Raw genomic sequence first — 21,260 nt, forward strand, 5'->3', positions numbered from 1 at the left:
TTATTTCCCTGTTGTATTCTTCCACGGGAAGAACCTTTTCCCTCTCTCTCCACTCCCAGTTTCTTTCCAGATGTTTTCCCATTTCCCTGTTCAGAAGGAGAAGGGGGGCCTAGATTTCCAGCACCCACAAGGACCAACCCAGACCAGCAAGTACTACACTCTCAAATTGCAGATGACCAGTAAAGAAGGGACTATTGCTAGGAATTCCCACTTTGCCCCTTTCTGAGAAGTCTCACCAGGAGTAAAGCATACTTCTGGCAAAGCAAGACCAAAGTAGTGTATCTAGCGAAGTCTCAAGAATGCCTTTCATGGCCTGGGGTTGCTTGGATCTGAATGGAAAGCCTTCCACCGTGTGGTGGCTCAGGACATGTGAGATGGGCTGTGTGTACTCTGCCTCAGGCAGGGGAACTAAAGTTTCCTTTGAGACTTCTTTATAAAAGGAAATGCACTGCTGGCCAAGACTTCAGTGGGTGGATGGCCCCAGCTGCTGGGGCTGGAGGGAAGTGGTTGGTTTCTTTGTATGCCTAGGCCTTGGTAAAGCAGTGTTCCTGCTAGCGGGAAAGGACATTTCTTACAGGGTGAGACAAACCATGTGGCTTAGGGCTGACCCGGGTGCATGTGAAGTGTCTTGCTCAGTTCTTAGCAGCCTTTAGGCCTTCCTATAAATAGAAACACAATCACAGGATTGGCAAGAGACTCCAGGGTCACCTGGTCCAGCCCCCTGCCCAAATGCAGGAGCACTGCTCTTAAACCATCCCTGTTCAATGCTTGTCCAGTCTTTTGCGGAAACCCTGCAAGGAAGGAGATTCCTCAGCTTCCCTGGGCAGTCGGTTGCACTGCCTCGCTGACGTAAGAGTAAGGAAGGTTTTCCTGAGTTTGAATCTACATCTAATTTCCCAAACGTTGAAGTCATTGCTTTGTGTCCTGAACTCTGCAGCAATGGAGAAGAGTTGTTTTCTTTCTTCTTTGTGGCAGCCCTTCAGATATTTGAAGACTGCTGTCACAGCTCCCTTTGGTTACCTTTTTCTGCAACATGTCCAGTGCTCTCAATCTCTCGTCATCCAGCTTGCCTTGAACTCCTTGGTCATTTTTGTTGTCCTCCTCTGGAGCTTTCCTCTATCTTCTTCACATTCTTCTTAAAATGTGGAGCCTAGAACTACACATGGTACTCGAGATAAGGTCTACCCAGCACTGAGCAGAGGGGTGCAGTTGCCTCCTGTGTCTAACACCTGATACCCCTAGTGTTGCAGCCCCAAACTGCATCTGTTTCGTTAGCAGCTACATCTCATTTATGACTCACATGGAGTCTATGCCATAACCATAAGAGCTTTCTCAGCAAGGCTGTCACCCAGCCAGTTAGTTCCCATTCTGCATTTGGCCTTTTGCTCATTCTTCCCTAGGTGTAGTATTTTGCATTTATTACCGGTGAACTTCATCAAGCTGTCTCTAGCCCAGATTTCCAGTCTGTCAAGGTCCTTCTGAATTATGTTCTTATCCTCCAAAGTCCTTTTTGGTTTGGTTTCAAATTCAAACCCTGCCAGGGAGCTCTCTATTTTAGCAACCAAATTATTAGCCTGTTCAGTAGCATCTGATCCAGGACAGACCTCTATAGAACCCTACTCTAAAACTCCTGCCATTGTAATGTCAGTCCTTTAGGGTGACTTTTTGCTTGTGCCTATTGAGCCAATTATCTACCTTTATGAGAAGGTCAGATGGGACTTTATCAAAAGTCTTTCCCTTCATCCACCCCACTAATTACTTTGGTAAAGAAGGAGACAAGGTGATTTGTTCTTAGCAGTTCCGTGTGGCTGCTTGTGACCAGCTGCTCCTCCTCCAGCTGGTTACAGATTTGCTCCAGGAGGTTCCTGGATGTTGCAGCCAGGCTGACGTTTTCTAATTCTCCAGGTCTGTTATGCCAGTCTGGGGCCTTAAAGTGGATGGAAATGACCCTCTAACGTCTTCTCCTGTCTCCTTCCGACCGCACCCTCAGTCCAGGCAGCTAGGGGAGCTGGAGCAAATGTTTTGCATGGTATAGTGTGTCAGTGTTGGGGGGTCAAAGGGGAGAGGAGAGTTGAGGTTGGTCTTCTGCTGTTCAATAGATCTTCTCTGCTTCCCAGGGGTCCCTGAGTGCTCTGTGGCAGCAGGGATTAGCAGAGCTCTGTGTGGTCCCCAAATGCAGGGAGCACAGAGCCAGCTGTTCTAGCTACTGTGTGGCCTTCTAGCTTCTGAGCCTGTGCAGACATCTTTGCCCACTTAGGAGTGCGTGCACTGATGGACTGGAGTCTCTAGGGCCTTGGCTCTCTTTTTCGGTGACTTGCGCCCCTCCTGAGTGTTCCCTACTGGAGTGCATGAAGTGGTCCCCCTGGTGGACCTAGCTCTTGAGGAGCTGTAAGTCTGCACCCCATGCTGTGGCCACTTGTGTTTTAGCTCTGGGTCCTTATTCAGTTCCCGTTGAGCAGCCCAGATAGCAGCCATCCCAGAAGCACCCAGAATGGGCCTTCCGGGAGAAGGGATGTTTGGATGGCCTGTGTATGTGCAGCCAGGGCCTGCATGTGTTCATGGGATATGTGTGTTTGTGTGTTCATTAGGATGAGTCCCATATGCACACCCCAGCATACACATGCACCCACAGCCCCCTTGCACTGGCATACACTCAGACCCCCACACGCCCCTTCCCACATATCCACATGCTCCCTCACCCCACATACCTACATACACCCCTACAATATACAAGAGTAAGGCTTCATTTTAAGCTATTGTGCAATCACCTCTATGTAGACTACACAAACACATTGTAAATTGGGACAAAAATATTTTTTGATATCAGATTAATGAATGCTGTAGATGTTCACATTTTGGAATGTAATTTGGTATTTTTTCTGGTACCAAGATGGCAAAACCTCTTACTGAAAGGAGTACTTCTGGGGGCAAGGGGAGGGATTTCTGGTGGCAAAGGTCAGAGGTTAGGGGGCAAGACTTCCAGTCACAAGATGGTGACTATGGAACAAGGGCACCTGATAAGGGGTGGGGCTACCTCTGCAGCCCTTGACAGTTAGCCAGAACATGGTGAGCAGCCCTCCACCAGAAATAAATGCCCGCCCCTGGTTTATATGCCCATCCCCAAAGGGTGAATGAGGGGGGCGGGGCATGCAAACACTCCCTGGAACACTCCGTCATTCATGATGGATGATTGGCTAGCTTGTACGCAAAGGGGATCTTTCTGGTCGTGGAACCACCTTGAATCCTGTGACTGATGGTCTTGCCTCCTGCAGCTAAAGACCAGGCTCCTAGATCTGTAGGGAGGTGTGGGTCCTAGTCCCTTCCCTTCCCGGGGGGGATTCCCTCTTCAGTGCAGATACTAGGAAGAGGTTGTTGGATGATTGACCACTATGCCCCTTCTCTGTTTTCAGCCAGAAAACCTACACCCTGCCCTTCTTGCACTGCTGCCTGCCCAGACCACTGGCCTGGATATCAAGGGAAGTGTTTTCTCTTCTCCAGCACAGAAGAGTCCTGGAACTTGAGTCAGAGCACCTGCTCTTCACAAGGAGCCTCCCTGGCTGTGATTGATTCCCTAGATGATGTGGTAAAGAAGAAATAAGAGTGCAGAAGCATTGTTTAAGTAGTTTATTGGGGGAAAATACTGCTGGGTCCTTTTGAGATTTCTCATTTCATTTCAAAATTAAGTCTTAAGGAGGTTTGTCTTATTTATTTATTTTTTTCTTTAACTAAAAATCATGTTCAGTATTGGGCTAAAGGGGGGCAGGGACTCTTCTGCCTTTCCCTGTTTTAAAAGCCTGAAAATTAGTAAGTGAGAAATAGGTGTGCAAATAGCTGTGATGTATAATGTATGTGGTGCCTTCCTAAGGAATTCATGCTGCGTCATAAAGGGAAACCTTACTACTGGATTGGCCTTTGGAAGGAAACAAGCCAGCGCTGGAGATGGACTGATGGAACTGTATTCAATGATCTGTGAGTTTGTTCATCTTATTCACTTCCTCAGCATGAGGGCAGCAAAGAACTGTGTAACAGCCTGGGCCTTCCCTGCTGGAGCTATGTGGCCTGGGCTGTTTGGCTTTGCACCAGGGTCTTAATTCTGTCACTTGAAGAGGAAACAAAGAGCTGGGTTAAGAGTTGCTATATGGGACTAATCAGCCAGGTAACAGCAGGAGCAGGAGGCTTATTTGAGTTAGGACAGGGATGGGCAAAATACCCCCTGCAGGCCAGATCCAGCACACCAGGTTGTTCTATGCAGCCTGCAGGGACCCTAACAAATTTAGAAAATGTAGTGTTTATCTGCCCTGGCTTCTTGTCAAAGATGATTAGAGACAGGGGCAGGAGGACCCAGGGGGAGCTAGCAGCAGGACCCAGCAGTCACAGCAAGGCTGTCCCAGTCTGGCCCCACCCCACCCTATCCCACCCACAATCAGAAGCTTTTGCCTAGCACAGGCTTCTGGCCTGAGACCCTGGGGTGTTCTTGCCTCCCTCCGTCAGAGCGGGAAATTCAGATAAGAAGGGGGTGGGGGAGGCAGGGGATGGCCATAGGTAATTGCCCGAGTCCTCGGGACTGGACTGGGTCCTGCTGAGATCTGCAGTTGTGGCCATGCATCTGGGAACCATGTGGAAAGTGTCTGAAGGTGGTGGTGGGGGGGCAAGTGGGAGTGAGTGAGTGCACAGGGGTGCAGTGACAGCTGGGTAGGAGATCAGGGTCCATGCCAGTGTCCTGGGGGCAGGAGTGGGAGGGAGATGTACTTGGCCATGCAATGAGGGAGGAGGAGAGACAGACAGAGAGAGCAATGAAGGAGAAACAGAGTGCGCGCACGCGCATGGGTGTGTGTGTTTGCATGCATTTAGGGAGACAGGAACGGAGCACCTCGCCATACACATGCACCCACACCCCCCTTGCACTGCCCTACATGCAGACCCCCACAACCACACCTCCCACACATCCCAGCCACACTCCCCCAACACAGGTCTGCAGAAACCCCATACCCAACCATGCCCCCCACACACACCCACATGCTCCCTCAACCCACGCTGTCCCCCACATACCCACAACCCTCCAAAAACCTATACACACTCCTCCATGCCCCCCCAATATACATGGGTAAGACTTCATTTTAAGTTTCTGTGCAATCACCTCTGTGTACACTACACAACCTCATGTAAATCAGGGCAAAAATATTTTTTGAAATCAAATTAATGAATCTTATAGTAGATATTTGATTTTAAAAATATAATTTGGTATTTTTCTTGTTCCAAGATTGCACAACCCCTTCTGAAAGGAGTACTTCTGGTGGTAAGGGGTGGGACTTCTGGAGGCAAAGGTCAGGGGTTAGGAGGCAGAACTTCCAGTCACAAGATGGTAACTATGGGGTGGAGCTACCCCTGAATCCCTCAACAGCTTGCCAAAACTTGGTAAGCAGCCCTCCAGCCAAAAGAGTTGCCGGCTCCTGGGGTGGGCCTGAGCATGATGGAGGAGCCATGTGACCAGAGGGCTGGTGCCCAAGAACTGCAAGCTCAGCTCCAGAGTGGGAGCAGGAGGTCTGACCCTGCACTGTGCAGGGAGAGGAGCTTCAGGCACCTCCGTTACTGCAGATGGCTGGAAGGAGGCAGCCAAGAGGGGAACATGAAGGAGTGTGGGACAAATGTGTTTGATTTTAGTTGTAAGCAGTTTGCTTGTCTCTTGGTGTATGTTTATAACTGGAGGACCAGGTAGTGGCTGGAGGACCAGTGCAGTTTCCTGCACAGAACAGGCCAAAGTTTCAAATGCTGAGTGCCCACCTGCCCCTTCCCCCTGGTTTTCCAGCCAGAAGTGACTTGCTGGAGGAGGTCCCACCTTCATATAGGGCACATCTACACAATATGTGGTTTTGTTCCTAGGCTCAACCCTCACCCAAATCAACTGACCACCTCTACTAGAAGCTCCCAGCTCCCCTGCCCCAGCAACCCTCCAGTCAGCTCACAGAAGCCCTCCTGGCTGTTGCGGGCTGAGGTTTAATGTCTTTTCAATCCTCACTTCCCTGCAGCATGTTCACAACTCCCTTGGGCACTGAGGGGCCTAGGAATGAGTCAGCGCCCTACCCAGCTCTATCATCAACAGCCCAGCAAGGGAATGCAGGTGGTGTAGGGCATTTGACTTGGGGTAATTGAGGGTGAGCCTTCAGCTTGCCCCAGAATAAAAACATTCCCATAACTGTGACTTTGGGTTCAAACCCAGATGCTGAGCCCTAGGCCATTCCCTTGTGGCTGTTGCTCGGTACATGGCTGGGAAAGGCGTCATCTTTACAACACAACCCCCCTGCTGCTGTTGCAGGTTTCCAATCAGAGGAGAGGGGGACTGTGCCTACGTGAATGATGAGGGTATCAGCAGCTCCAGGTGCTCCTCAAAGAGGAACTTCATCTGTAGCCAGCCAGATAACTGTGCCAGAGGAAAGCCAAGCAGCTTGACAGAGAACATAGAAGCAGATGTGATATAAGGGACTGATGCAGACTGTCCTGAGGGCTTGCAGTCTGCCTTGGTCATCCTGCCTCTATGAACCCTGCTGAGGACTTCAAGCCAGTGTCCATTCCGGGAGGTGTGTGACTCCAGTCTATGTGTTTCTTTAAGTCCTCAGCTATGGGTGTCATGTGATGAGGACAGAAAAATGTCTTTTCCTCTCAGCTTTTAGTTGTGTAGAGCTTGAAAATGGGGAATGTAAAAGGCTGAAAATGGAGAGCCAATGTAAAAATGAATCCAGCCATTACTGGCAAGATTGAATTAACAAGATCCAAAGGCCTGGGTTTTGGTCACATCCTCCCTAGGCCTTGACATGTTTAGAAATTTGAGGCAATGTCCTGGGAAGTGGAACAAATTGTGAGGCACGAGCCAGATGTATGTGTATGGCATCTCGAGTACCTGCAAATGTTCCTCAACCCCTCCAGGGTAGGGCAACTTTTCCTTGTGCCTTCAATAGAGATAAGGAACCTGGTGTTTCATGAGTCTCCTATTTTGACTCTGCCTTTTCCATCCAAAATATTTAGTGTAATTTATTTAAAACATTTTTGTTTACACTAATTGTATATGCCAGGATTGTCCACAGTCTCCTGGACAACTAAATCTTCAGCCACAACAAGATTTCTTGTGGATGTGTGTGAACTTCCTTTCTGTGGACATATATTTTTTACTGGAAATTTTTTTTTCTGTGTTTTCTTTTTCTTTTTTCCAAACTAGTTCCATTGATTTGTAATATAGGGTAACTTTCCCTTCCCATGACCCCAGTCCTTACCCAGGAGGTGATTAAAAACAAGTACCTCTTTGGAAATGCCTTATACATGGGAAACTGCTTTGCAGGGCAATAGGCAGCCATTAGGGCCGTGCAGAACAGCATTGTTTGGCTTTGACATCCATTTAAATTTTTTTTGTTTCAAGTTTCTTTTTGTGTGTAGCCCGGGTACACCCAGGGGGTGTGCCCTGTCCTCCGATGACAGTGGTTGTGGTCAGGCAGGGTGCTGAGGAAGGGGTCAGCTAGTAGAGCGGCTTCCTCCCCTCTCTATAGAGCTGGGCCAAAACCAAGTATTTAACTATGTACAATTTATTACAAGAAGAAATACAGATATTTAATATAAAACATACAGTGTTTACAAGGCTTAACATATAATACTATATATAATATTCCACAGTTCACATATAATACCAAATATGAACCAAATAACTTACAACCTATACAACACAATTAACACATAGGAATATTAACCTATATAACCCAAGTCAATTAACAGTCATATTTCTTTAAACCTTTACAAATAACAATACCAAGATACACACTGAGGCATTAAAACACATAAACCATATAAACCCCCTTAAAGAATACCCCTAGCTATATACCCCTTAACACAAGGACAACCTCAAAATAGGGAGTGTGCTCTTACTTCCCTGAGGGGTTTCCCTGAAGCCCCTCTCTTTTAGGGCCCTGGGGCATGGACACGGCCCTCCCCCAATGGAGGGTGGAGGAGGCAGACCCTTCTCACGCATGTCAGCCTCCCCTGAGGTGCCCACTTCCCCAGTAACTCTCGTTTCCTCTCTGGAGAAGTCAAGGCTCATTCCCTGGTGGTCAATCCCACAAGAGCCTCTCCCCAGCAGTGCCTTTGGCTCTCCTCAATGGCCTGGCACCCCGCACTGGGCACCCAGGACTGTCTCTCTCTCTCTTTCTTTCCTGGGAGCCAAGCCCTTGCAGGCTCTGGCTCCCTGGTTTTACACCGGGGGTCCTTCCCTTTCTTGGGCCTTGCTCTGGCCACCGTGGCTCTTTTAGTTAAAGGTGGAGCCACACTGTGGGGCTCTGGCTACTCGGCCTAGGGCTGGGGCTAACTTGAGCAGCCACAAGCTGCTTCCAAGGCTGTTTCTCTGTGCGCCAACCTGTGCTATGAGCTGCTCCCAGGGCAGACTCTCATTGTGCTGACCTGTGCACTGTGTGGAGCTCAGGGCGAGTTCACTGTGCACCGATCCGTGAACTGCTGAAGCTCAGGCAGGGTCCTGAGGACAGTCATCTCTGAAGCTCCTCTCTCCTCTCTGTCCCTTGTCATCTCTTCCCACCCTGCCGAGCACACTCCACTTTTATACTCTTCAGGGGCTCCCCCCTGAAGTTCTCCAGACCCGGCTGGCACAGTTCTGATTCGGACCTAGTTACTCCTTGCCAGAAGGTATTGCTTCCCTTTGCTGTCTCCAGATTGGTGGATGAGCTCTGTGGCAGGAAGCCATGTTTGTTTCTCCCCAAAATCTCTGTGCTGTGACAGTGTGATTAGGATGGGCCCTTTACCCTATCTCTTTAGGTAACCTGAGCTGGCTACATTCCTGCAGGAGGGGGGAAACCTGCTCCCTCTGCCTCGTGACTGGTATCACCTACCTGGGTGAGGGGCTTCTACCTGGTGAGCTAGAGTCTGCCCGGCAACTAGTGATGTGTTTCAAATTGGTTGGTGAACAGCCAACAGGTGCTGGCCTCTACTGGACCAGGTGAATGAGGTCACAGGGGTATATAAGTTAAGACTGCCCAGGAGGAGGGGGCAGCAGCCATGTGGGGGACTCAGAGAGGAGCTTTACCATCTGAAACTGGCTCTCTACCCCATACCTCATGAGTGAGGAATGGCCTGCCTCCAGAGGGAATCTCCAACAGCCTCTGGAAGATGCTTGTGAATAAGCTACTCGAGATCTGGTTAGATATATGGCTGGCAGTAACGCAGATGTGTGATCAAAAGGCTACCTCAGCCAGACTGTTTTGCTCTATGGGATTTCTATGATATTGCTCAATCTTGAACCCTATTTTCATCCTCCCCCTATAATCAGTAAAGTTCTCCTTTGAGACCAGTGTAGGACACTTATTGAGGGGTGGGCCTAAATTATGCCTAAGAGACCCCTTAGGTCTGTGGACTAAGGGAGACTTTGCTTTTTGGCCCCCGACTTGGGGAAGTGCCCCAAGTTCCTGTACTGGGTCAAGTACCCATAGGACTATTAGGCCTGTGTTTCCCTGAGGATACAGGGCTGAGGCAGTCCCTTCTCGGGGTGGTGGCATCTACGTTACCCCCAGACTAGCGAGTGTGCTCTGGGAGAGGGGTCGGCCAAGCATAAGGCGCCCCTAGGGAGGCACTCGGAGCCTGGCAGGTGGTCAGGTGCAGGAAGGTGGGCGGCTCAATGCAGGGGCGCCCCCTACTGGCCTGCCACAGGTGCAAGGTAGAAACTCTTAGAGTGTGAATGTTTTTCCATGATAAGCATTGATCAAGGCTGAGACTAAAGAAATGCTCTTGAACCTTGTGCCTCAATGCAGAAATTCCCTTGTGTGAATTGAGAGTATGAATTGAGAAAAATGAGCCACTGACCAGGTCTGAGACTAAGGCTGGGTTCAGCCGCCCCAAGGCTGTCTGGAAGGGCAGTTTTGAATGCAAGGGGGCCCAACTGGAACCTCGTGACCCAGTGGACAGGTTTACCCTTTCCCCACCCTCCTAAATGAGCCGTGTCTAACCGTGAGTAACTGCATTGTGTGCTGTTATTGCAGTGGAGTCTTGTCTTTGGACATTAGCCACAGCATCTCTGTGCCACTAGCAAATCTCACAACCTGACCGGACAGCCTGAATAAGCCATTCCTGTATGAAAGACCTGTGTGAATTGAGTTTAAAGATATGGGGAGTGGAGGGTCTGAAAGACATACCGGCTCTGCCAAAAGGGACTGCAGCATTGTACATGTACACACACGATGGCCATGAAAGTTGTAAGTTTCTAGACAAATGGAATTGGTATACCAGAGATGATTTTAGCTGGCAGTTTCCCCTGGTTCCCCTGATTTAAGTTAAATTGTTCATCGCCGCAGAGACCTTGAGTTAAGAGGTAGTAATATACCACAGACTCAGTGGGACACAATTTTTGATTAATATAAAGAAGCTTCCAAAAGATGTCAAAATAAAATAAATAAATAAAATAGGGAAAAAAAAAATCTCAAGTTCGGAGTCTTAAAAACTCCCAAGAAAAACTGAAATCTCAGATAAAAGAATTAAAACAGAAAGGTGCACCAAAAGAGGGACCCCCATCAATAGTACCATCAGCACCAAAACAACTTTATCCACAAATAACTGAGAATGAATCTGCAGAAGATATAACTGATTTTCTTAATGTGCCACCCCCATATCAGCCTCAGGCACAATCTGAACCTGAAAAAGTCCAAAGTAACCAAATAGACTCTTCTGGCAGGACTAGCCCACCTCACCAGGAAACTATCACTCAACAACCGTCACCTGCCCCCGGGGCATGCCCACGCCCACCGAAGACATGGCGTCTGTCTCCTGAAATCTCAACTCCTTTCTCTTGTTTAAGGTCTGGTACCCAGTATGGTCCAGCCCCTTCTTTAAAATCTAAGAGGGCTCAGCTTATGCCTTTACATCAACTTCCAGGGCAAGGTCCAAATGGGGAAACTACAATCACAGGCCCTGTCCCCTGGACCCCAGGAGATCTCCTAAACCTTGTTAAATAATTTTCAGAGAAGAGTCTCAGAAATTTAAAGATGAATTGGAAACTGTAATCTATTGTTATGATCCAACATAGGCAGATTTGAACCAATTAGTGAGAAGTGTTCTGCCCTCTGAAGTCCACAACCGCCTCATCGCACAGGCTACTTGGCCTACTCAAGACCCCAGAATTGGAGATCACTTAGCAGATGCCCAAAGACGCCTCCTTGAGACTGTGCTTAAAATTTGCCCCAGGAAAACTGACTGGGCCAAAAATACATAACTGTAAACAAAATCAAGGCGAATCCCCAGCAGACTACACGGACTGCTTGAAACTAGTATTTGAAAGACATTCTGGTATTGAAAAATGCAGCTGAAACTGCCCCAGAAGCAGTTGCTTCTGCTTTTGTCCACGGACTTCTTTCTAAAGTCCAGGAACAGTTGTGCACAATTGCTGTAGGGTGGCAGACTAAGCCACTTGCAGAACTAGTCACCACTGCAAATCATTGTACAACCTGCCAGGAAAAGAAAAAGGAATCCATGGAAACTAAGCTAATGTCATTGCAATTACAGACTTTAGGCCGGGGCAGAAGCCAAAGTTTCCATCGAGGACAGTTCAGAGGCAGGGGATGTGGTCGTGGGATGGGACAAGGAGGATTTCACTCCCAAAATAATGACAGTTGTCATTATTGTGGCCAACCAGGACACTGGAAGGCTCAATGTCCTCACTGGTCTGGCCAGCCGGGGATGACGTTTCACCTGCCACCACCTCCTCTCACTCAATTCTCTGTCCCGAATCAGGGAGCCTCCTGTTAGGCCAGCCTGAGGAATAGTAACAGCATCACAGCCCCGCTTCTCCCACTTAATCAAGATGATCCCTTTGTCTCCTGTGTGATAAACGGCATCTCTACAAAATGTTTAGTAGACACCGGTGCAAGCCGCTCTACTCTCCGAGCTGAAGAATTTCCCACAACTCCCCTCTCCTCTGCTGTTGTAAATGCTGTGGGAATTTCAAATCAAATAGTTCCTCATCCTGTTTCCCAACCATGACATGTTTCTCTTGGTCCTGTTTTTGATCAACATGCCTTTCTCCTTAGTCCTTGTTCTCCTGTTAATTTATTAGGCAGAGATTTGCTTTGTAAACTCAGTTGTACTGTCTGTTGTTCTCCTAATGTTGTTTATCTAAATGTCCCCTGTGATAATGAGATAGCAGTACTTGCTGCTTTAGCTAGCTCACCTCTTGAACCTGAGTTCCCTGATCTTTCTGTGTTGGAAGAAGAAATCATAAAAGCTGTCCCTCCGTTTTTCTCTGGTCCCAGCATGCTAATGAAGTAGGACAAGTCCATACCGCCCAGCCTGTAAAAATTAGATTAAACCCAGCTAAGCCTTTACCCAAAGTTGCTCAATACACTTTACGTCCAGAAGCTGAAGAAGGGATACGGCCTGTTATAACTGCCCTTTTAAAGCAAGGTATCATTGTCCCAACTAAGAGCCCTTGTAATACGCCTATTCTTCCTGTAAAAAACATCCTGGAAAGAATACCTATCGCTTTGTACAAGACCTCCGTGCGGTAAATTCTGCAGTTTTACCTACTTTTCCTGTTGTACCAAATCCAGCTACTATCTTGGCCTGTATTCCCCCTAAAGCTTGTTATTTTACTGTTGTTGACTTGTGTTCTGCATTTTTTTCTATTCCAATACACCCTGAGAGCCATTTTCTCTTTGCATTTACCTATCAAGGACTTCAGTATACCTGGATGCGATTGCCCCAGGGTTATACTGAATCAATCACCTTCTCTCTTTTCTAAAATTTTGAAAAAAAGATCTACATGACATAATATTTAAAGAAAATTCTGTGCTTGTGCAATATGTTGATGATTTCCTCTTGGCATCTACCTCCTTTGAAGCCTGTAAAACTGATTCCTTAACTCTCCTCACCTCTCTTGCCCTAAAAGGCCATAAGGCATCAAAACAAAAGCTACAACTGTGTCTTCCTCGTGTCCACTGTTTAGGTCATGAGATTTCTGCTGGAGAATGACTGCTTTCCTCTTCCAGAATAGAAGCTATTCTTAAAATCCCTATACCAACTACTGTGTCCCAAATGCGGACCTTCCTAGGCATGACTGCCTACTGCCGCCAGTGGATACTTGGCTATGCCTCTATAGTCAAGCCGTTGCAAAGTCTGACTCTTGCTAATACCCCTGAGCCTTTACCCTGGACTTCAGAAATCAAAGCCGCTTTTGCCTCTATTAAACAAGCTCTGTCACAAGCTCCTGCCCTAGGTCTTCCCGATTATACTAAACCTTTTATTCTTTTTTGTCATGGAAAGGACGGATTTGCACTTGCAGTACTTACTCAGACACATGGAGACAAGCACCGTCCCATTGCTTATTATAGCTCTGCCCTTGACCCTGTTGCAGCTGCATTTCCCCCATGTCTCCGTGCTGTAGCTGCAGCCGCTGTCACTGTTGAACTTTCCTCCACCCTTGTATTAGGTTCTCCCCTTACTGTTGCTGTCCCACATGCTGTAGCAGCTCTTTTACTAAAAACAAAAACCCAACACCTTTCAAATGCTAGATAAACTAAGTATGAAATCTTGCTTCTCTCTGCTGGAAATATCACCCTAACTAGGTGCCCCGTTTTAAACCCTGCTTCTCTGTTACTTACCCCTGCAGATGTGGAACCCCATGTTTGCATTTTTGTTGCTGCTCACCTAACAATGCCCCGCACTGATCTAAAGGACACCCCCTTGCAAACCCAGATCTAGTATTCTATGTTGATGGATCATGTCAAAGAAACTCAAAAGGTTGCCTTGTTGCAGGGTATGCAGTATGTCCCCAATATGATGTTATAGAAAGCCATCACTTACCTAATGTGTATTCAGCTCAAGTTGCCGAGCTTGTGGACCTCACCAGGGCTTGCACCCTAGCCCCTGGTGCCTCTACTAATATTTATACTGATTCTCGCTATGCTTTCGGTATTGTACATGATTATGGTCAACTTTGGAAACAAAGGGGCTTCCTCACTTCAGGAGGTGCCAAGATTAGTAATCGTCCATACGTAAATGCCTTGTTGAATGCTTTACAATTACCTTCTGCTGTTGCTATTATTAAATGCCAAGTTCACCAGAAACCTTATGATGCTGTTACACGTGGGAATGCTCTGGCAGACTCCGCTGCCAAAGCTGCGGCTATTTCCACTCCCCAGGCTATGCCTGTGTTTTTGTCTATTCCAACTGACCGGTCTCCATTGGCAAGTCTTCACAACGTTGCCCTCTTCCAAGATCAGGCTCCAGAACCAAAGAAACATACTTGGAGACTGGCTGGGTGTTTGTTACACCCTGACCATTTGTGGTGCTCCCCGGACGGCCGCATGGTTGCCCCAGTGGTCCTTCTTCCTCATCTTGCTCGCATATACCACGGCATGGCACATGTGAGCAAAGGGGGGATGTTAGAAGCTGTTAAGCTTGGTTGGTTTGCTCCAACTTTTCCATCTGCGGCTCAACAGTACTGCCACACCTGTCCTATTTGCCAAGCCCATAATGTGGGAAAGCCTGTAAAAACAAAGAAGGCAGCACATTCCCTCCCTGGGGGACCGTTTGTAAATTTACAATTAGATTTTATTCAAATGCAGAAATGTTGTTCTTATGAGTATGTTCTTGTTATTGTATGTATGCTTGCTGGATGGGTAGAAGCCTACCCATGTGCAAAAGCTGACACCATAACTGTAAGCAAAAAGTTGCTGAGAGACTTTATTCCAAGGTTTGGTATTCCTTGATCCCTAAACACTGAGAGAGGAACTCATTTTACTGGATAGATAATGAAAGAAATCTGCAAAGTCCTGCAGATCCAACAGAACTGTCATTGCCCGTACCCTCCGCAGGCCTCGGGCCAAGTGGAACACCAAAATGGCATTCTGAAAAAGAAACTGGCCAAAATTTGTGCTGAGACTCACCTAAAATGGCCAGATGCACTTTCCATAGCCCTTATGAGCATGAGATCTAGTGCCAACCGAAAGACTGGGCTTAGCCCACATGACAGTCTAATGGGAAGACCCATGAGGCTCCCCGCCTCTCCACCTGTCGCCTCCCACTTTTGCGATATACATTCACTTGATGATACCATTCTAGACTATTGTAAAGCACTAATGAAGTGTGTTAAGGCTTTTCATTCACAGGTGCAGGCAGCTCTCCCTACAGAGCCAGATGAGCCGTGCCGGTCTATCCTGCCTGGAGATTGGGTCCATGTAAAAGTCCATCCATGAAAGTCATTGCTGGAACCTCACTGGAAAGGCCCATTCCAGGTACTCCTGACCACCAACACTGCAATAAAGTGTCAAGGACTCCAGACATGGATCCACGCTTCACACGGTAAGAAAACATCAGCCCCATTAGACCCAGAGACTCTTCCATATCAATCTTGTAATCAGCCTCCACAGACTGGTAGTGAGCCTAGGGCCTGCCAGCAGAAGAGCTCAAGGCCAGTAGTGAGCCAAGCGCCTACTGGCGAAGAGGATTTGCCACTACAGAGCGAAGAGGATGTGCCCCAATGACACCACCATGCCCTTCGGGACAGGAAAAAGGCCTCTACCTAGTTCCTGGTTCCCGAGGTGGAGTTGATTAATCATGATTTGGATAATTCTCAGTATTTCTTTTTGGGCCATCTTACATGAACTTGACTCATCAGTTATAAGAAACTCTGTAAACCAAACTACACTTCTGCACCGACAAAGATCACTTCATGAAAATGTGTTCTTGCCTTTAGTTAATCAAATTGGAATAGATTTAAATGTCTCTCGTTGTTGGATATGTAGTCATGTCCCTACCTGTTCTACTGGAGGAGTACCCATGGTACCGGTACCCTTGAATGCAACTCAGATGCTAGTCCCTTACTATTCAAATTTTCATGGGAACGAAACTTGGCAGAATGTAAGTTGCAACCGGTCTATGTACGATTAGCTTATGCCACCCCTGGAAAGCTCTGTTGGACCTGCAATGGATCTCGTGTTGCAGTAGGAGTCAGTAAGTGTGAGGTAGAATTTAAAATAAACAGTGCTTAGTTTTCTAATGGCTATAAATCTCTAACTTGTTAAAAAAAAAATTAGGGAATGTAGAAGTAATTGGCTTACTTGACTAGAAAAACAGACAAAGACCAGACGTGCTGATACTGCTTAATTCAAATGTTCTGAGATAAGGAATCCGCATTCCTGCATGCCTTGGGATAGCCCTATGCATAGATAGTTGTTTAAGTAAACTTTCTAAGTTTCTGTGTAATTTACTATTGTTTTGTTTCTCCAAGGTGTATTTTTTATCTCTTTCTCTGTCTTTAGTATAAATACGCTTGTAACCTTAGAGAGTCGGAGAAATCCTTTGAAACAGACAGGTGGGTGATTCCCCTTGCTGTGTGGCATTCTCCCTGTGATCACAGTGTAGCCTTAAATAAAGAAAAGCTGTGTCAGTTCTGATTCAACCACAACGCAAGTTTGATTTCTTCCACAGGGGCCATGAGCCGCTTGGTGCAGGGGTGGCTCATTGGGCAGGCTGAGCTCACCTGTGGGTTCATAGTCATCGACAATGGGTCCAATATGGTGAAAGCTGTCCATGATGTCACCTTTTTGGCATCTGCTGTGTGGCACAGAGGCTGCACCTCATAGTCAGGGATGCCTTGGAGGGGGACAGGGCTGCTAGTGAGGGTACCACTACCACTACTGCTACAAGCCAGGTAATTTCAAAATGCAGGAAGGTGGTGGGCTACTTCCACTGCAGCATCAAGGAGAGCAAGATGATGCAGGAGAAACAGGCAGAGCTGAGCATCCCACAGCACAAAATCATGCAGGTTGTGGAGATTTGGTGGAACTCTACATTCCTGATGCTCAAGAGGTTGGTGGAGCAACAGAAAGCTATCCATGAGATGGGCTTGCTCAGGGAGATCGGGATCAGCGGCCCCCTGAACAGAGCTGAGTGGGGTACCATCTCCCAAATCTTGGTGGCCCTCAAAGCCCTTCCTCGAGGCCACCAAGACCTCTAGTGCTGGTGATGCCCTCCTCAGCCAGGTGATCCCCCTAGTGAGGGAACTGGAGAATCAAATGGAGAAGTTCCAGGGGATCAGTGTTCCTGGCTGGGGCAGGCCACTGTCACCAGATGTGCAGGCACTGGTGAGGCGGCTGAAGGAGGGCATCAGGAGATGTCTGGATCCCTTGTGGTCCAGTACGGTCCACATGATGTCAGGAATGTGCGACCTGAGGGTGAAGGAGAGCATGTGCACTGGAAGCACCAAAACCCTTGATCACTGGATGGAGGTGCTATTCAGCAAAGTCAGGGAGGCAGAAGTGCAGAGGTGAGGGGATGAGGAAGGGGGGGATCCACTTCCTGTGCCAGCACTGCCAGCACCAGCACCGGCCAGTCTCCTCCATACCAGCCACTGCCAATGTGGGCCATGGGCATGGCTTCAATGCTGGGGTCCAAATGCACCAGACCCCAGCCTTGGCCAAGCCTCAGCCAGATGTGGCAGTATCTGGCCACAAATGCCCAGCAACAGCTGTCCTGTCCACCGACCAATGTTCCAAGTGAGGGTGTTCAGTATTGCTGGGGATGTTGTGACACCCCACTGCACTTGCTTGGATGCGGGTTTGGGGGAGCAGCTGGTGTTCCTAAAGGTGAACCTCCTGCTGCTGGGGTTCCCCAAGCTCCACCTGCAGATGGATTGAGTGCCGCTGTCCTCACTCCGTCTTCACTGATTTTCTTTCAATTTTTTTTAAATGCCAGGTAATGCCCTGCTCTCAGCTGGAGCAGGCACTAGCTGCATCACCAGCCAGCAGGGGAAGAATATGTCCCTGCTGAGCTCATTCCCTTGCCAGGATGAACTTGGAGATATGGGATGTAGCTATGGGGAAGGAGGAGGCCCCAGGTCCTGGGCATGACCACTAAAACTGCACCCTGCCAGGTTAGGGAGACCTGGTGGGACTGCTGGTGGCATAGCAGTCCCATAAATGCCAGGACCAATGATCTCCTGGTGAAAGGTTGGCAAGAGGCACCATAATCTCCAGCTGATGCGCACACACATACAGGCCTGGCTGGGGAATGTCCAGACCTGCCACGTCTTTGGCAGGCCTGATGCTTGCTGGTTGCAGTGCAGTTGTGAGGCTCCTGGTGTGCTCAGCTTAGCTGCCCAGGATGCCAGCTTTTGTGTTGAAACCCCTTTGTCAGGCTGAGGAAGTACTTGCAGTTGGTCCTGGATGGAAGGAATAGTAAAGAAGCCAGAGGCTGGCCTGGCCCGCAATGCAGGCAAGAAAGCCAGTCAGCGAAAATGGAAATGGAGGCACCAGGGGGTGAGGGACATGCTGAGGTGGGACGGGGGGGAATGGGGGATGTAGCAGTGCAGGTAAAAGTGCAGAGGACTTTTACCTGCACTGCTACATCCCCCATTGCCCCCGCCCCCCAGTCCCACCTCAGCATGTCCCTCACCCCCTGGTGCCTCCGTTTCCATACCAGGGGAGTCAGATGTCCGGCAGGTTGCTGTGTGACAGAACTCCTCTGTCTGATCTGTATTGAGTCCATGACTTCCTGTACCTAGGAGGCTGAGGAAGCGAAGCTCATAGGCCTGGCTGTGAAAAGTGGTTTGCATTGTAATCTGTTCCCCCTCAGGATCAGGCCTGGGAGACTGGAGGCCGAGTGTTTTTTGGCGAGGAACGTGCCCCCACAGGTGGCTGGCTGGGTTCAGTTGTCTTTGGTAGATCCTGGCGCGCAGTTTGTGGGGTACTGGAGACAGTTGGCAGGTTTTGTGTTTTGAGCTGTAGGAAGGTGGCTTCAGTTCTGATGATGAGGTAGGGGCTTGTTTGAATGTAAAACCCCTTTTCAGAGCCGGGCCTATGAAATACACTTCCTCAGCCTCCGAGGTGGTAGGCATAGAAACTCACGGACTGAATATAGATTAGACAGTGGAGTTTTGACACTCTGCGACCGGCCCAAGATCTGACTCCCCAGGCACCTCTGCACTTTTACCTGTGCTGCTACATCCCCCTTTCCCCCCTACCCCCCACCCCAGCCTGTCCCCCACCCCCTGATGCCTCCATTACCATTTTCACTGACTGGCTTTCTTGCCTGCATTGCCTGAGATGCTACTGGTGCTATTGCAAGTGCTCAGTCAGTTACTAAGTAACTTTACCTCTTGCCATGTAAAGTGGTGGACTGGACTGAGGTTGTAGGGGAGGAGGAGACCTCACTGGGGCAAAATACTGTGTTGTGTAGAGGCCCCAGTGCCAGTGAGGGTGCACCTTAACACACACCCAGTGTCACCCACACGTCACAAGTTTTATCTCTTAGCAGCCAGAGGTGCAGGGCCCCAGAACCTGCCCCTGCACCTATCTTTTTGACAGCTGGCAGGCGCCGTAGCTGCAGCAGGGACTGACAGGCCTGCAGTAGTGTCCCCCCCACCCCCACACGAAGACGGAGACAGATGGCAGGCCTTGGGGCTGCAGCAATGCCTAGCAGGCCTGCAGTTTTCGCCCTGCTGCACCTTAACACGCACACAGTGTCACCTATGTCACGAGTTTTGCTTGTCAGCAGCTTGAGGTGCAGTTTCCCACAAACCCCACAGCCTGTCTCCTTGAAACTTGGCAGGCTTTGTGGCCTCAGCAGGGGCTACCAGCCCTTAAGTTTTCACCCCACTGTGGCTTAACACAAACACGTAACATGAGTTTTGCTTGTCAGCACCTTGAGGTGCACTTTCTCAAAAACCCCTGCACCTATCTCCTTGAAATGTTGCAGGCTTTGCGGCCTCGGCAGGGGCTAGCACCTATGCAGTATCACCCTGCTGTGGTGTAACACACCCAAGTGGCATGAGTTTTGCTTTCAGGATTTGAGGTGCAGCTTCCCAGAAACCCCTGCACCTATCTCCTTGAAGCATGACAGGCTTCATGCTCTCAGCAGAGGCTTCCACCTGAAGTAAATATTACGGTTCGTTTCTTTGGAGGCTCGTGAATAATAATTTCTCAGGCACACATTATTAGCAACACAAAGGATATATTTGCAAATAGGGTTAGAGTGGACAAAAGACCGCTCCGCCCCCGAGGAGAACTCTCAGCTGGCTTTTATTCCTCCTCTCCTGGGCACGTGTGCAGAAACAGGAACTCTTACAACTCATTTCCAGTTCATACAAACATACATGAAATGACGTCACGTCATCCGTCGCATGTGCATTATAATTAACTACTTAAGTATGCGGGGTGGATAGGCATATATGCATTAGCTAATTATGCATGCTTAGAAAGCTCTCCAGGTTACCAAAAGTTCAAATCCTTCTCTTTCTCAAGGACACAGCCAATTAAATCACAGCTTCTGTGATCTCCTTGAGAAAGAAGAGGGAGTTTGAAGGTATGTGTGATTTATTATAGGAAAGAGATAGTAAATTAGCCAAGAGGGGAGAGATGTCCTTGGTGGTGTTTCTTTTTATCAGGTATGAGATACAAACTGTGCAGTTCTAACAACACTCTATTCATTATACATTTTTAATAATATTTCTAACACACCCCTGCAAGTTTCATTGGAATCAGACAAAAAACAGCAAAGTTAGAGATATTTCATTGATTCCCCATTATACCCTATGGCTGAATCTCCGAATCGGCTCCAAAGCTTTGCAGCTCTGGAATCGGCTGAATCCGAACCCGAACTGAATAGTTTCCTATTTGCACAGGCCTAATTGCTTACACAGTACAAGCAGCATGTGCTACCTTTAAGGGTACGTCCTTGTTAAAGTTAGCATGGACTAGAGCAGTGGCAGGTTCAGGGATAAAACCCTCTGTCACCTGCACAGATTGTAGTTGCCACTGGAGGACTGGGAGCAGAGGAGCGGCTGGGAGCTCACAAGACTGTTTCTGCCTGCTCTGCACCCTGGCCCTCTAACACACACACACACACACACACACACACACACTCCCCGTCCTTGGGCATGGAGTTGGCAGCAGTGGGTGGGGAGGAGCCCAGAAAGACGCAGGTGCCTGTGTGTCCTTCTGTGTTGTTTGGTGTTGACCACAGGCAAAATCAGGTCAGATATGGGGTGTATGCATGCATGTGTCTGTGTGGGTGTGTGGATATGTCCCACTTGGTCCTCTTGCAGCTCAGCAGCTCCCCGTCGCCCACATGCTTCACTCAGACACTCTACAGCTGAGCAGCACTCCCACCCTCCTGCACTTCACCCCTTCCACTCACCAACCACTGCTCTGCCGTCTGGCCTGCCACTGTAGGGGCATGAGAGTCCAAGAGGACAGTGAGTCCACCTGGGCGTGCTGCTTCATGGGATG

At 48.6% G+C, this 21,260-nt stretch overlaps 1 protein-coding gene across 3 annotated transcripts in view; it reads left to right on the top strand.

Annotated features, from left to right (window-relative positions):
- The window catches only part of LOC149853003 (C-type lectin domain family 2 member B-like), a 44,849-nt gene extending 28,417 nt beyond the window's left edge, over nt 1-16,432 (top strand). For all 3 annotated transcript variants that reach the window (XM_090029198.1, XM_090029199.1, XM_090029200.1), the window contains 3 exons: nt 3,411-3,583; nt 3,866-3,969; nt 6,314-16,432. In XM_090029198.1, coding sequence (XP_089885324.1) covers nt 3,411-3,583; nt 3,866-3,969; nt 6,314-6,476 — 440 coding nt within the window. In that variant the 3' untranslated portion in view covers nt 6,477-16,432. The remainder of the gene's footprint in view (nt 1-3,410; nt 3,584-3,865; nt 3,970-6,313) is intronic.
- The last annotated feature ends 4,828 nt before the right edge of the window (nt 16,433-21,260 follow it).

The sequence above is a fragment of the Crocodylus siamensis genome, chromosome 15 (assembly GCF_052110815.1).
Source record: "Crocodylus siamensis isolate JL-2025a chromosome 15, ASM5211081v1, whole genome shotgun sequence".
In the NCBI taxonomy this organism is placed as follows: Eukaryota; Metazoa; Chordata; order Crocodylia; family Crocodylidae; genus Crocodylus; species Crocodylus siamensis.